This window comes from Colossoma macropomum, unplaced genomic scaffold, assembly GCF_904425465.1.
Source record: "Colossoma macropomum unplaced genomic scaffold, Colossoma_macropomum, whole genome shotgun sequence".
Classification (NCBI taxonomy): domain Eukaryota; kingdom Metazoa; phylum Chordata; class Actinopteri; order Characiformes; family Serrasalmidae; genus Colossoma; species Colossoma macropomum.
Genome location: NW_023494803.1, coordinates 40,513,495 through 40,530,571, shown reverse-complemented (window position 1 = coordinate 40,530,571; position 17,077 = coordinate 40,513,495). Strand labels below are relative to the sequence as shown.

Sequence of the window (17,077 nt, the reverse complement as noted above, 5' to 3'; positions counted from 1 at the left end):
CTTTTATATTGTGTAAATTTCATGCCGAATGGACCAAAAGAAATGACCCAAGTCTGGTTTCACTGACTTACATTAAAAGTAAAGTAGGTTTCTTTCTTCTCCTGTAAAGTCACCATTTTGGAGATGCGAGGTTTTCTTCCGACAACAGCGATATATACATTTTTGTCAGAACAAAGCCTTGTGTTTCCAAAATACAGTTTAGATAAGAAGGTCCATTCATTATGAAATCTTCACACAAAATATGTTAAAAAGAAGAGAAAAAAGAAAATGGAAAAACATGATAGAATGTAAATAAATCAATAAATAAATCAATACATTTAACAAGGTTTTGTCCCGACAGCAATGACAATGTGTTATAGAACCACTTATAAAGAATGTGTACAATAGTTCCAACTTAGAGTACAAAAATGTTGAATATTCAATAAAAAAAAATTCTTTTGGCGAGCTCAGAACTGAGTCAACTAACAATTTTTACATTTTAAAAGAATATCGCTGCTGTCGGAAGAAAACCTCATCTCCATTTTTGTCGTTTCAGTTTTTGACAACTTAAAAATGCCTGTTACCCTTTACACTTTATGTTAATTTTATGAAGAATGTACTAAAAGAAACGGCCCAAAACGACTTGGAAAAATTCTGGTTCCACTGACTTACATTAAAAGTACAGTAGGTTTTTTTCCTTCTCCTGTAAAGTTGTCATTTTGGAGATACAAGGTTTTCTTCCGACAACAGCGATATGTTTGTCTTATGCTAATGTGGGATCCAAGGAGTGACACATTAGCGTCTATTAACACTGATGCACCAGCACATTAACAGATCAACATGATCTATTATTACTGGACAGATTGTCCAGGAAACCTCAACACAGGTTTATTCTACACTTTGTGCTAAAGACTGTTAACAGTTTTGGCTGTGAGTCACATTGTAAGTTTTTTTTTTTTTCAACCACATTAAAAAGATTAACACCAGTACCCCAGAGTTTCACACCTGCTGAACATCTACTCTAAGGCAAAACTGTGGTGTCACGAGGTCTGCAAGTAGCGCTAAGATGGAACTGCTGTGGTTTCAAGTATAAACCTTGTATCTCCATTTTTGTCGTTTTTCAGTTTTTGACATAATTTGAAAATGGATATTGGCCTTTACACTGTGTGTAAATTTCATGATCATTGGACCAAAAGAAACGGCCCAAAATAACTTGAAAAAAGTCTGGTCCCATTGACTTACATTAAAAGTAAAGTATGTTTTTTCTCTCTCCTGTAAAGTTACCATTTTGGAGACACAAGGTTTTGTTCCGACAGCAGCGAAATCTTATATTTCTCAAAAAGAAAGAAAACAATTTGAGAAAATTGCCTGACCAAAAAAAAAATAAATAAATAAATAAATAAAAACCTGTCAACAGCACGCTACACATCAAAAGGTTGTACAGGTAAAACATCTTATACTGCAATAAACCTGAATAAAGCCTAAAATCCTATTACATCTAGACATACCCGCTTTCCTCTCTTGCGGCGCTTTGGTGACTTCTGCTCCTTTGAGGATCCATAATCATTCGAGGCTGTTAAAATTACATTGTAAAAAATAAACAAAATTACTTGCAAGGCTATTATAATAAATATCTGATAATGCTGCACATGAACTACATGTACAATAAAGTATTCGTAGCACCAGTGGACATATTTATGGCATCTTAAATGATTGATAAGTCATGATTTTGTGAAATTACTCACATGTTTACACTAAACACCACAGTAATTTTTCAATTCATTATATGCTTGTTACACATTAATGAATCTAATTAATCTTTTAAAATTATTACGTAATAGTAATGGAGATTCTGTTCTTTTTTATTTATACATTTTACATTCATGATTTACAGATGATTTCATGAATTATTCAGTGAAGTTTATGCTAAACAAATGAATAATTTTTCAATTAATTACATTATATGCTCGTCACTCATTAATGAATGTATTTAATCTTTCAAAATTATTATGTTATAGTAATAGAGATTTATTTTTCTTTTTCAATTTATACATTTTTTCAAAATGTACAGACAAGATTCTGGCGGATGTCCATCTATGTAGGGTTTAAAATTTAAATCAGTGCAGGTCAGCTTTGGCTCGACCAACATGAAATTAAGGGCCTTAACATTCAGATATTTGATATCGGACAATATGATTTTATATACATTTGTATGTTTCATAATTAAATTTTATACTCCAATAGCATTAGTTGAGTTGTGCTTTACTGATTATTATGGCTCCAAAAAAAAATAAATAAATAAAATAAATATAATTCAGATATTTCAGCACAGTGTCCCAGCGCCAGTTAAACATTCTCTCTTCAGGAGTAATGTTTTTACTAATTGGTAATAAATACATTACCAAGTATTGGTCAGAAATATCACTCAAATCTAAACATTTGTTCAATGCTAAGAATTTTTTTAAAGCAAATATCTGCTGATATTAATATGATACCCATATTATTCTGCATCCCTAATTATAAAGTTATTCTCATGCTAAAGGTCAGGACACTTTTCACATGTTTTTGTTATGTTAAAATGTTATTTTGTGTGCAGATTCTCCACTTCAGTCAGTATTGTTGTGTTATAGTTAAACAGGAAGCAGCTCTTCACATGGGGTTTCCCAGTGGTACAACTGCCTGAACATCTGTCCTATTGTTGGAAGATCAAGTTTAAACACCAGTTAACTCATATACCGGGCAGGCTCTACTAGTAACTAAGGCTTTGTTCACACAGCAGGTAAAAGTGGCCCAAATCCGATATTTTTCTCCGTATGTGACACAGATGTGTGTCTGTGTGTCAGTGTGAACAGATAAACACACAATCTGACATTTACAATTCTGATTTGAGACGCTTTCATGTGTGGTACTGAAATCCGATACTGATATGTGATCTGTATGTGTATCTGATACGCAGCAATGCGACTCAGTCTGAACAACCAGATCGGAATTTATGCAACTTTTACGTCAATCCAACTTAAGATTCATCATAACTTCACGCTGCTGAGACCTCAAACATTTAGGATGATGTTTCTGTACCAAAAAAATAGAAGAGACTTAACCAAAACACCTCCGTGTTGGAAGAAATTTAGAAAGAAACGGCCGAACGCGGTCGTAGGAGAACGAAACACTCTGCCTTTCAGACAGTAAAAAGTCTGAAAGCAAAGTTTAAAGAATCCGAGGACGCGAACCGAAGAAGTGACCGCGCCCTTTTTACGGCTCGAACACATTCTGGGTGATGAGCCCAGCTGTCTGTCAATGAAGCTTCATGATGGCTCCTATGATGCTGGTGAAAATGAAGCTGAACCTCCAGCAGTGACTGGCATTCATTGGGGGTCATGATCGTTTACCTCTGGATGAGCCGTGAAGCAGCGTGAAACATTGTTCTTTTGCTCATGCGGCTTAGTTTAGGAGCTGATCTGTTCAGACTAATGTCCCATACAGATCACATTTAAAAGATATTGTGAACAAGATTTGGTGAGAAAATCAGATTTGGGCCATTTTTACCTGCTGTGTAAACATAGCCTAAGAGCACTTTGTGGGTTTTTGTGTTTGCGCTCTGACCTGGATAGAGGATTGCTTACCAACAGGAAAGTCCTTTTCCAAATCTAGTGGGCTGGGTGATGTGGATGCAGTGGGAGAACTGGCTGGTCTCTCTATCTGAGATGAAGGGACTGATGGCTTATGATGTTGTGAAGAATCCTCAGCATCTGCCCAACTGAAGGGTGTAGACCTAGCCTCCGACTCCAGGTCCCCACTGTAAGTACTGCCCTGGTCTGAACATGAAAAAATTCTAAATTAATCCTAGCATAAACCAAGTGTGTGTGTGTATATATACACACACACACACACACACACACACACGTATTATATATTTATATATAAACATAAATGAAGTGATTATTCACATACCACCATGGGACACCGGCCTGTCTTTACTCTTTTCTGCCTCTTCGTCCTCCACTGAGCTCTGAGAGGGCATGCTGCCTTTAGTGACACTGTCCTGTGTGGACTCCGGGGAAGCTGGCATGACCAGTGGCACGGGTACCTGGAGCAAGACAGTACAAGACAAGATAGCTCAGCCAACAAAACTGGGGTCCTAACAAATTAACAGCCACGAAAACCAATGTAAGCCAATGAATGCTGGATATGTGAATGTTAAATCACGTCAGTACTTTTAAAACATTTTTAAAAAATTATACACAAATAAAATGAAAAATTAAGCATCTCTCTCCCTTCACGTCATTTACAGTTGTGAAATTCAGAATTCAGGCAGGGTACGTATTAAGAAGAGCTTTGCAAAATGCTGTACGGATGTGATTTGACATTTTGGATGAACAAAGTATTCAATAAAAAAAAATCTCCACTATGGCATCTCGATGTGGTGTTGTATAATATAGAAGAACGCTAGACCGCCAGCATTAAGTTTTCTATATTTATAGTTACATATATTTCTTCTTTATGTATCGTAAAAATACATTTTGAACTATTTCGAGAAAAATATGGATTTTAATTAAGACAGTGTATTAAGCCCGATATCAACAGTGCAAGTTCAATGCTTACGTCTAACCATTGAAGGGACAATCAAGACTAAAACTGGCATACTCTCTCATACTCTGGCACACTCTCAGAAAAAAGGTACTAAATTTTCACTGGGGTGGCAGATCTTCAGTACCTTTAGTCAAAGAACAGGATCGTACCATATTCCCTTGCAATTATATTGTTTAACTTGCACTGACTTCATACCTTTAAAACATTATGAGAGGGTACAAATATGTACCTTTCCATAAAAAGGGGCTGTAATGTACCTTTAAAAATGATTTAATATACATAACTGGACCTTAAGACCAATGTTTTATCTTTGAGTGTACATTTACATTGTTTGCTCCTTGGAAAACAAAAACAGGCCTGAACAGTACCCTTTTTTCCCCTCACACCACATGTAATTTGTTCAGCTGTATTCTGTAGGGCTGAACGATTTGGGAAACAGAACTAATTGCAATTTTTCAGACTAATATTGCAACTACGATTTAAACTGTGATTATTTTCTATAAATTAAGGTTCAGGCCTGTTTTTTTTGGCCAGAAAGGCCAGAATATCCACCTTATCTGGCTTGAGGCTTGATCCCTCAATGTAGTGTGCAAGAATGCTAGTAAGTTGTGGTTGTGATGTCACAACACAACATAGGTTTGGTTGCCAGTGATTGGTCTAACTTATCTACAGGCAGTAAGGTTAAATTTCAACACAATATCCAGCATGCATTCCAACTGACAGTGTAGCCACTAATATAGCCGTTAATGAATACAGATGTGTTCTGAAAAAACTTTTAAAACAGCCAACCCTCAAGTATCATCAGAAGAGGGTTTTTCTAGTCTTTAAACTAGGGGTGGGCAATATAACCACTAGTATAATATATCCATAGGTACTGTGATAAATTATGTACCATCATGTTAAAACTGGCTTTTCTGAGCGTATTGTGGATGTTTACAGCGCTTAAGGAACATCTGCTTTATGCTCTCTCTATAACAAACTATATGTTTCATTATACGGACAGAATAATCCAGCCCTGTTAATTGACTAATTAGATTTAGTGCAGAATGTGAAATGTTAAATAATAATGTGCATCATGGAGACGTTTAATGGATCACTGAGAATGTGCGACAACACATCATTCAATATACTGTGAGAATATTGAAACGTGATCCCAGTATTGACTATCATCAGACCCCTATTGTATTGATTTTTTCTGTTAAAAAAAAAGTGGTACTACGGGTTCTACTTTAACTTCTTCAACTTCAGGAAAAAAAGTAGTGTTGTAGCATTATGACATTATATAATATCTTTCATATCGTCCAACCCTACTTTAAAACCATAGAAAAATTGCTAGAGAGACTGCAGCACCGCTGTAGGAGGCGAGTAGGCACGCTTACAACAGAGCAAATTTTTCATTTCAGACACGGTGCCCCTTTAAGTTTATTTACTATGTGCAGAGGGCTAAGCTACGATTCTGTTAAAATTATTTTACTTTTTCCAAAACCTGTCATTTTTGAGAAACAAGGTCTGCAAAAAAGTTCTGTTAATTTGTTAGAGCCCTATGCGCTGCATGCAAAGGAAAAGCTATCGAAGTATGAGCATAACAGAAACTGAGTGGAGGTGAAAGGACCTACAGGCAGAGGAAGTCCTAGGGGCACTGGTGTGAACTGAGTGTACAAGTGCATGGGCACAGGAATGTACACAGGCATTGGAATCGGCACAGGCACCGGCACCAGCTTCACTTTCTCTCCATTTTCATCAACCACTGGGGAAAAAGGAAGAAAGACAGAGCATGTCAAGATACATACATATACGTATATACACACACACCACACACACACACACACTATATATATGGGATGTACATTTCAACTAATTTTGATATCTGTATCTGTTAGAGTTAACGAACAGATGTTCAGTTAACTACAGTGAAGGAAAAAGTAATAACAGAATAAAAAAAAACTGAGCAGAAAAGGGCTAAAGGCTTGTATTTTAGATGACAGCACTGGTGTTAAGAGGCTAAAATCTGAATATACGTTTAATTATTCAGAAACAGCTGAAAAAAAATCAGAAGGTTTTCGTGTCTGATGAGTAACAGAGGCTGCCTATTCAGATGAACAAATGAGCTAACCGGTATGTTGGATGCCGATGAGGACGAGGAACCATGTTAGATTTTCAGAGAAGTCCAGGGTGATTCCAAAAGATTCATCTGATTTCAAAGCGCCATATTTTTACAACTGTGAGGCGCCGAGGAACCAATCACAATCCAATTGAAAGAGGGGGTCATAGAGTTTCTGACTGTCAGTGGAAGATGGCTCCCTTCAGTCTGAGAGGAGATGAGACCCCTGAGCAGAACGCGTTCTGCGTTCTCCACTTCAATAAGAGTGAATCCGTCATAACTGTGGTGGATGATCTCCGAAATCGCATTGAAAGAGCTGTGAGTGCAGCGACACCCGACATGCCCAATCCAGTATGGGATGAATTTGACTGTGGCGTTGATGTTGTCCGTACAGCTGCAGGAGGTTCATACTGAGCACTAAAATTACATAATAAACTTTACGCTCATTTGCTCATTGTGTTAAGCTCACAACGCAGTAAATTGCACCATTTACAGTTCACTACATTGTTCTGTAATGATTTACAAGTGAAATAAATCATTTTGAAATCGGATGAACCTTTTTGAATCACCCTGTATTGTCCCTGTCAGTTTCTAACATTGGACACTGAATATAAACAAGTGATTCAGTTTGGTTTGATGTGAAATTTTCTGTTCTAGAGAAACTTCTGAATTGTTCACAGAGGTGGCGATGGGAACCAGACATCCGAAGAGACATCTGAAAAAAATCTGTAAGGTTCTCTCCAATGAACCATTTCACAGGAAACCACTCTGAAAGACTTTATTCACATCTCAATAATTAAATTATGCAAAAAAAAAAAAAAACCTGCTGATTTCTCCTTTAACAGCGCAACACGCTCACTTGTGTTTCGTAGTAGCAAATTGTATACCTACTACATTTTTCAAAAAATACGAGCAAAACTGATTTTTACAGGCCTATTTAAAAAAAAAATCAATTAAAAAAATATTAATAAAAAAAATAATCACAGAATTGTTATTGTTGAATTGTTGTCCCCCTGACTTGAATCATAACTAGGGTGAAAGACTTGGGCAAAATTAATAATCGCGATTTTTCTGAGCACTATTGTATTGAGATTTCCAAAGATAGTTATTTTCTATAAATTGAGATCCAGTAAAAAAAAAAAGAACCAGTAGTACTACACGTAAAAATTACCATAAACTGTGAACACAATGGTTGTTATTCATTTTTGGCATATTATGTTTTACTAAATCCAGTTAAACAGGACTAATTTTGCTCTCTTTTTAGTGAAACGCACAGTTGGGTCAGTGTTCCCAGTGTTAGAAGTACTGACAATATCAATGATATGTTTAGAAAAGCATACGGTATATCATTGTGACATAATTTATCACAATAATGATATACTGCAATACTGCCCAGCCCCTAAGCTAGTAAACTGCAACTTTACAAATTGGGATTTAAATATAAAAATAATTTAGCCCTAATTGTAATAAATACCCAAATAGTGATTTCAGTACTCAAATACTGACACCTCGAATGGTCAGCTGGGTGCATGACTAACCCTGCACACCCTTAGCAAATATGGTATGTGTCCGCGGTCAAACCAATTAATAAATAAATAAACAAGCCTGTATGGCAGTGTTTTTCAGACCCTTATCCAGTTATTATGAAGCTTTTAATAACAACTCAGGTCTGCTAGAGCCAAGAAAGCACAGAAGTATGTAGTATAAACCACAGACATACAGAAAACAATTTAACCTGTCTCAAACAGCGGTTTTGGAGGCTCAAGTTGACACTGGACGCCCTGCTCTTCAATGATAGGTTTGCACATCAGAGCTTTGTTCTTCAGCATCCGTCGCTGATGAGGACTAACATTCACTGCAGCATCTGTCTGGGTGCTGGCCTAGGAGACAAACAATAAGGGTTTACAAAAGCATCATCGTAGTGTACAGGTGCAAAGCCAATCCCACGTAAAAGGCATCATACTCACATCACCGATGATTTTCGAGCTGGCATTAGAGGTAGGAAGTGCTCCTAGAAATAACAATTACAGGTTACAGCGGTGCTTTTTATTTCCAAACTGCAGATTTTAATTAATGTAGACGCACATATTAATAGAGATGGCACCAAACCTTTTACCTAGTACTGATATTGGGCCAATACCAGAGGAAAATGCTGAATGGATATCGGAAGAAAAAAAGAAAAATCCCTGTAATCAAATTTGCCTGAAATATCACAGAACTGTTTGTAGAGCGATATAACGGAGTCTAGTAGGTTGTGATAACAGTAGCCTAATTGGTAACTTACAAAGAAAAAAATTGATTGTTATCAGTATCACCCAATATTTAAGGCTTCAGTATCGGTATCGTGCCATCTCTACATGTTAACGTTAACTGGAGCTGAGGGTACCTGTAAGAGCAGTGTTACCAGCCAGCGCGGATGCCAGTGAAACAACACCACCGATGACAGGCATGTCTTTAGAGAGAGACAATGGCGCTTGGGCTGCAGTGGCAGAAGTGGTGATACCTGTAGTGATGAGGCAAAAAAAAACAAACTCATTAATTGCTTGAACGTTCATTCATGAACTGGTGCAAATCACTGCAACCAGCTGTTTCACTGATTCTGTATTGCTTTATTTATTTCAGCTGCAGTTTGAAGCCAGAAGGATGATTTAAAGCCCTTTCAGAGCAGAATTAACAATAATAATAATAATAATAATCTTTATTTACATAGCACTTTTCATGTCAGTGGAAGCTGAAAGTGCTTTTACAGACAGGAGATAATGCTTCACAGTAATTCAAGAAATTATGGGTACTAATTTAAAATTATAAAAATAAATAAATAAAAAGATTTCAATTTGCCTGGGTATATACTACAATTTACGCTGTTTCCAACAAGATCCATGTATTTAATCCAGTGTGAATCTGCAGTGTGTGTAGTTTTACAGTCTGACAGTAATAATTGTGGAGTGATTTTAATCCAGTATGAATCTGCAGTGTTTAGTTTTACAGTCTGACAGTAATAATTGTGGAGTGATTATAATCCAGTATGAATCTGCAGTGTGTGTAGTTTTACAGTCTGACAGTAATAATTGTGGAGTGATTTTAATCCAGTATGAATCTGCAGTGTTTAGTTTTACAGTCTGACAGTAATAATTGTGGAGTGATTATAATCCAGTATGAATCTGCAGTGTGTGTAGTTTTACAGTCTGACAGTAATAATTGTGGAGTGATTTTAATCCAGTATGAATCTGCAGTGTGTGTAGTTTTTACAGTAATAAGTGTGGAGTGAATGCTTTCACTCAGTAACAGTAGGCTCTGTTCCAACCCAACTCATGCTAATGGAACATAAACAGGCTAATACTAACAAAACCGGCTGTGCTGTTATTTACTGTGTCCTGTGGTGTAAAGCTGTCATGAATATCTGCGCCATGACTTTTCAAACTGGACTTTGAGGGAATTTGGGGAAAATACACTGATATTTTATCCCTAAACAACCAACAAATACAATCTTGATGAATTACAAGAGAGAACCTCCACTGATTAAACTAATCCAACTCCAGCAGGGCTTCAGAAAACAACGGCTGAGATTATAGTGAAAAAGAACACAGCTAAATTGCTGGTTTCAGAAACGTACCGTTGCTGTTGGGTTGGTCTGGGACAACACTCTTGGAGCAAAACTGCAGCACGCAGCGCAGGTTGCAGAAGTGTTTTATTGTTCCGTCCCACTTGAGGCTCTCACTTAGTGTCCCCTGAGTCTTACACCAATAGCACTTTGCCATCTGTTGATACAAACAAGGAGGACATGACATTTTGCACAGCAAACCGCAGCACAACAAAGGTCTAAAACGTTTTATTTGCTTTAGTGGACCACAACAAACTGTAATAACACATTTGCAATTCTTCTGTTCCTTTAGTTCCCATCTCTCACTTTGACGGAGAACCTATGAGATGGTTCTAACTTTACATCACTTCCTACTGGATTTATCAGAATATTTCTCAAAGATGTTCGAGCTCTAAGCTTCTTTGTTGTATCTTGTCATAAAATCTCATTAGATGTCATTCTCTCTTCATTCGGGGTCGACCAGAGGAGGATGGGTTCCTCCCTTGAGCCTGGGTTCCTCTTAAGGTTTCTTCCTCTTACTCCTAAGAAGTTTTTCCTTGCCACCGTCGCCTCTGGCTTGTTCATGGGTGGCTTGGACGCGGATTTAGTTCCTTACGTCTATACATGGACTCTTCTTTTGATAACCATAAACTGTTTCCTTCTATAACCTGCTTTTCTGTAAAGCTGCTTTGAGACAACACTAGTTGTAAAAAGCACTATACAAATAAATGTTTTTCCTAATACGAAAGATCATTAGTAAATTAGTAAATTATCAGTGGCAGGTTTTTGTTGCAGAATCTATGGCCATAGTTGGGACTTATTGGCCAATAACTACAGAAACATGTTTATCATACATACATTATATTTATAAATAACAAGGATGCTTTAGTACCAAAAAAAACACAAGGGGAATGCAAGTAAATTTTCTGTGTCATTTAAAGAGAAGAAACAGCCATGAATCCACTCCAGCAGGTGCTCACAAACACGTGATGGATGATTGTCTTGATGGACGATTGTCTGTCGAGCTCTGAACTTGCCTTGGACTAGCTGCCCACCCTACACTGAAGTTTTCATGGACTCCTAACTATTACTACTACTATTAATATTAGTAGTGTAATAATTTTGTAGTTAGTTTGACCAGAGGAGGATGGGTCCCCCCTTGTGAGCCTTGGTTCCTCCCAAGGTTTCTTCCTCAGCTCTGAGGGAGTTTTTCCTGGCTTGCTCACCTGGAGGATTTACATTTCATGTTAAAACTTTGTCCTTAATGGATTTCTGTAGCTGCTTTGTGACAACATCAGTTGTAAAAAGCGCTATACAAATAAATTTGACTTGACTTGTTTGCAGACATTTAAAAAAAAACGAGCTGAAAAAATGAATTAATAATTGCAATAAATGCATTAAATTAGTAACAGAGGCTATAATGGATAAGTATATATCTACCTGACTCACAGATCTCTAAACTGATCTCTGACTCTTGCCGTGTTATCAGACCACATGTTCTGGATTATTATGTCTCTGAGGCGAATGGCGATGCTTTGAAGGTGAGGACACACACATATTAGCGTTTACTCAGTCGGTGCTTTGCAAATGAGACAATCGTGACTGCTGTGAAAAACGGATCAAAAAATGGTTTGCGGGAATTGAATCCTGAGATTTCGAGCTTTTGCACATTATACTGCATTACTGCGTTGCTGGACAATGTGATGCATACAAATGATATTTAAGTGGACTTTGATGGAAGTGCGCCAGAACTAGTACAGTAATCTAGATAAGGTTAAACTGGTCTGGCTCTTAGTGAATGCACTAAGGCATAATATACACTACATAGACAAGAGTACTGGGACACCTACACATTACAACTACAGGCGCTTTTATGAATCCCATTCTAAATCCATAGGCATTAATATGGAGTTGGTCCCCCTTTGCAGCTCTAACAGCTTCCACTCTTCTGGGAAGCTTCTACAAGATGTTGGAGAGCGTCTGTGGAACTTTTTGCCCATTCATCCAGAAGAGGTCAGACACTTACGTTGGGCAGAGAGTCTGGCTCACAATCTCCGTTCTAGTTCATCCCAAAGGTGTTGGATGGGGTTGAGGTCAGGGCTCTGTGAGGGCCAGTCAAGTTCTACCACACCAAACTCACTCAGTCAGGCCTTTATGGAGCTGCTTTGTGCACTGGGGTTCAGTCATGCTGGAACAGAAAAGGTTCTTCCCCAAACTGCTACCACAAAGTTGGAAGTATAGAACTGTCCTAAATGTCTTGGTGCTGAAGCATTAAGATTTCCCTTCACTGGAACTAAGGGTTCTAGACCAACCCCTGAAAAACAGGCCCATATCATCATCCCTCCTCCACCAAACTTTACAGCTGGCACAGTGCAGTCAGGCAGGTAACGTTCTCCTGGCATTCGCCAAACCCAGACTCGTCCATCAGACTGACAGATAGAGAGGCTGATTCATCACTCCACAGAATACGTTTCCACTGCTCCAGAGTCCAGTGGTGGCGCTTTACACCAGTCCATCAGACGCTTGGCATTGTGCTTGGTGATGTAAGGCTTGCATGCAGCTGCTCAGCCATGAAAACCCTGCCATGAAGCTCCCAGCACACAGTTTTGTGCTGATGTTGATGCCAGAAGAGGTTTGAACTCTGCAGTTATTGATGGCTTTCTATTACAGTACCACACCCGAATTCAGTGAGCTTTTCAGAACGACCCATTATTTCACAAATGTTCACAAAAAGGCAGACTGCATGACTAGGTGCTTGATTTTATGATTAAGAGGTGTGTCCCAATACTTTTATCCATACAGTGTACTTGATGTGGGCAGTCTTTTGGTTGTACAGAGTATTTTATAACAGCTTCTCATTACCAAAGCGCCACATTTGAAAAACGAAACTCTGTTGTATAATTACTGATTCAGAGCTCAAGAAGCGATGATTAAAGCACCCAAATGTCAAAACAGTTTCAAATAGTCTGCTGCATGTACAAAAAAGTTCTGCAGAGAGGAGACAATGGTTCGTTGTGTGTTTGGTTCATTTAGATGTCTTTGGCTCATTTTGACTTGTTTGGAAGCAGACCAAGATCGACCTCCTCAGAGCGTCTCGGTCCAATTATCTGGCGCACTACAGCTTAAAAGGCAGCGTTCTCATTTATTCTAACAAACCGCACTAACAGAGCAACCGCATCAGGGTTGGTTTTAATCAAATCATCTCTCACCTCATAGAAGAGAACAGTGTAGAGAGACATGCACTCTTCAGTGCAGAACTCCTCCAGCTTGCCCCCAAAGTGGTTCTGGATGGTGCTGTGGGTCATGTTGCAGCAGTAAGCACAGATCCTGCACTGGCTCCCATGCTGCTTGGAAAGGTCATGCTTGAAGAGCAGTTTGCAGCCTGTTACAGGGAAAAGAGGACATGGAGACACATTAAAAAGTGCTGAGTGAGTATAACTAGAGCCGGACACTGAGACTGGCATAAATAATCAGTCAGAACTTTAATGAGAAAGAAAACAGAATGAAAATAATAAGAACTATGCATAAAAGTGGAACTCACCTTCGCAACAAAAGGCCCGTGGCTTATGTTCGTACATAGTGATGTCCTTGAGCACTTTTTCTTCTTTGCAGTACTCGCACACTGCTCTAACGTCCTTCTCCCTCTTGTACGTGTCACAACACAAGCGTGAGCAGAAAAGCCCAACGTGATTCTGTAACAAAGACACGTGCATATAATGGAAAATGAGACCACTTTATGGGCCAATCTTCTTTATTTTTTCTATGAAACTCAGATCAGTGCAGTTTTACTTCCCAAAAAGAGCTGTAAATTATTGTGACTGCTTTCCGAGCTCTTTTTATCCCTTAGAAATAAGCAGGCTGTTTTTAAGACTGGGACCAGACTGAACACTCCTTATAAGCAGGGCTGAACTGCTATAGCACTGCCACATGGCTGGTTATTAACTAAAAAAAGGGGTTTCTACGTATGGATTGTATAGACAGTACATTCTGAAACTTAAGTGTTTACATACTACATCAAACAGCTATAAATAACTTAAAACTAAATTATATTTTGTTTAAAAAGCAAGAATTTTCCTGAGGGAAATCAGTTTAACCAGTGAAAGAGCATTTTCAGACATAATATAGGTACTACTGCAGAAGAAGAAAAAAAAATAAAATAAAAAATAATAATAATAATAATAATAATATCTTTATAGCACTTGCTTTACAAATGAATATGTAAAACAAGAGATCTATATGAAACAAAAGCACTACAAACAATAGGAAAAAATAAATCACAATATTAATTAATTAATTCATACATAAGTGCATCTGGAATATGCAAATATATGAATACCGTCGCTGGAAAAAAAACAAAACACATATCTTTACAGGGCTACGCAGGAAATGAGGAAAAAAGTGTTCTCAACTTTCAATGCAAGTTAATGAAACAAGATCTAATTCTTGAGTCAAACTGTCTCATTTCTAGTGGTAGATTCCTCATGAAATTGTGACACAGTGAAAACAGTAGCTTTTTAAATTATGTAAAATCATCCATGTGTGTGTATATATACATATACATAAACACATACATACATACAGGGGGATTCACTCGAAAGAGGCCCCAAATACTGTGTAATAACTCTCGCTAGGACGAAGCAATCTGAACCAAACAACATACAACGTGCCCCTCAGTATATGGAGCTTCGAACAAGCCGGGTTCCCCCTGCGTCGGACTGATGAGGTATGCCTTTTTAAATAAGCATCCAACACAGAAAACCACAAAACGTACCAGCAGATCAAGTCCTACCTTAAACTGCAGGACCTCAGGTTTGGAGCGGAACTGCTTCTGGCACTGTTTGCAGGTCAGCCTGATGGTGCTTTGTGCTGAGGCTGGAGCGTCTGGCTGCTGATCCTGGCTGTCCTGTGGGTTTGCCAGTCCAGGTGCTGGCACATATGGTGGAATGGGGTTTTGATTTGAGGTAGGCACAAAAGATGGAGGATTCTGGCTCGAGGCGGCCATATAGGAAGCAGAAGGGTTAGGAGCATTAAGAGGTGCAGGGGGACGAGATGACACGGAGTACTGGGGTCCACGAGGGCCCATATTTGGGGTGGTATTTGGAGCAACTGCGGAACCTCCATTCATTTGGGTTGGTGCCCTTTGTAGCTTCTCCTACAAGCAGAAAGATTAACACACAAATTTCACACAAATCCTCACCAGCATTCGTTCAAGAGCTGCACTATATATCATATATATTGAATTGGGGCATGTTAACTTGAGAATAATATTATATATATTGACACTCTCAATGCGCACTTTTGACTGTAAACACTGCTGCTACTCCTAGTTATGTCTATACTCATTGTGCTGTAACTACCTCATACCACTTAGTGCTAAACCTGCTCTCACGTAAATACAACAAATCTGTCTTCTATGCTATGTAAATATGCAATAGATATACTTTATTCCTACTCTCTCATAGTTTACTCTTTACTCACTGACATCTAATTTATGTCTGTTTTTATTCCTATTTTTATTTCTGCCTAATATATATAAGTTTATGTGCAATTATATGTCTTGCTACTGTAACACTGCGATTTCCCTTTGGGATCAATAAAGTTCTACCTATCTATACGGCCTGTAATATCATTGCTTTATTAAGCAATAGAACACGAGAGGGAGTGTGTAATTGCGAAAATAACACCAGCTGTGATTTGGTCTCCGTAGATCATCACAGCCGTGATGTTATTGGCGATAACACACTCCTCGAGTGTTCTATCGCTTTTATACAACAGTTAAATAAATAAAGTAATAAATTAATAAACTGGGCCGTGAACACGGCGTTTAATATGTTTTAATGTTCGCAGCTCCTTCACCAAATTATAGCTCCTTAACAAGCAGCTTGTTGCTACGTCAAGGTAATGAACCCCACTCACTCGCTGCTCAGTCTGCTGTAAGCCTCGCCTTTTGAAGTACAGACTGAGCCGTAAAACTGCCACAATATCAAGTTCAGCTCAGTTTTGTCAGCTTTTGCCAGATCAGTATTAATGTTGTTTTGTTCCAGCCAGTCTGTAAAGCATCTTACAGCCCATTTAGTTTGGCGAATGGTGTTGGGTTCATTTCTGGCTGATTCCAGGTTGTTTCAGCTGTTCTTCTGTCACAGCTGCCGACTGAAAAGCTGCTCAGTGGTGATGACAGTTTGGGAATTTAGCGTCGTCTCATCTTCAGAGTCTGACCAAATCGGCTGTCGGTCAAATGTGATCTTAAAAGTGTCCATTTTCTGTTTGTGGCAAAGTAAGAAAGTAAAAACGTTCACATGTCCTGAAACGGCCAAAGTCGTTGCTTAGCAACGGCGTCTCAGTGTTTGTGAAAAAACGTGATGTTATGGCGAAATAACAGCACAGTTAGAACGCTTCTCAACCAATCAGCTTGCATGGCCGGAACTAACTGTTATATAATAATCTATAATTCTTAGCGTTGTGGCACATTTTTTGGCCATTTTAACACAACTTTTAAATTTGTGTGCATAAATAAATATTTGATCCTAACATGACTGGTTGTACAGTAGACACTAATGCGCTTATGCGAAATACCTGGAATCTGCAAGCACACTCGTACGAACAAAAGTTGCGGATGGATCCATCAGGCATAGCCAGGTGATACTGAGGAACAGCTAACTTCTGGCAGTTTGTACATGGGAATGAGGCACCTGTGTAAAAAGCACAATGGTGATTAGTGTTAAGATGAAAACATCTGTACACACATTTCAAGTTACTTTTCAAGTTATTTTTAGTGTGAAATTCAACAATTCGTATTTGAAATCAGACAATGGGTATGATTATGATTT

The 17,077-nt window shown here is 38.2% G+C and overlaps 1 protein-coding gene across 2 annotated transcripts in view; it reads right to left on the bottom strand.

The window, feature by feature from the left end:
- Positions 1 to 17,077, bottom strand: part of si:ch211-266o15.1 (zinc finger MYM-type protein 4) — a 62,896-nt gene that overhangs the window by 21,555 nt on the left and 24,264 nt on the right. For both annotated transcript variants that reach the window (XR_005008514.1, XM_036592621.1), the window contains exons 11-22: positions 16,824 to 16,939; positions 15,040 to 15,402; positions 13,792 to 13,942; positions 13,460 to 13,632; positions 10,284 to 10,428; positions 9,057 to 9,173; positions 8,638 to 8,681; positions 8,406 to 8,550; positions 6,186 to 6,316; positions 3,931 to 4,066; positions 3,603 to 3,794; positions 1,488 to 1,552 (exon numbers count right to left, since the gene is read on the bottom strand). Coding sequence is in view for 1 of the 2 variants with exons in the window: in XM_036592621.1 (XP_036448514.1) it covers positions 1,488 to 1,552; positions 3,603 to 3,794; positions 3,931 to 4,066; positions 6,186 to 6,316; positions 8,406 to 8,550; positions 8,638 to 8,681; positions 9,057 to 9,173; positions 10,284 to 10,428; positions 13,460 to 13,632; positions 13,792 to 13,942; positions 15,040 to 15,402; positions 16,824 to 16,939 (1,778 nt within the window). In the remaining variant the exon portion in view is untranslated. The remainder of the gene's footprint in view (positions 1 to 1,487; positions 1,553 to 3,602; positions 3,795 to 3,930; positions 4,067 to 6,185; positions 6,317 to 8,405; positions 8,551 to 8,637; positions 8,682 to 9,056; positions 9,174 to 10,283; positions 10,429 to 13,459; positions 13,633 to 13,791; positions 13,943 to 15,039; positions 15,403 to 16,823; positions 16,940 to 17,077) is intronic.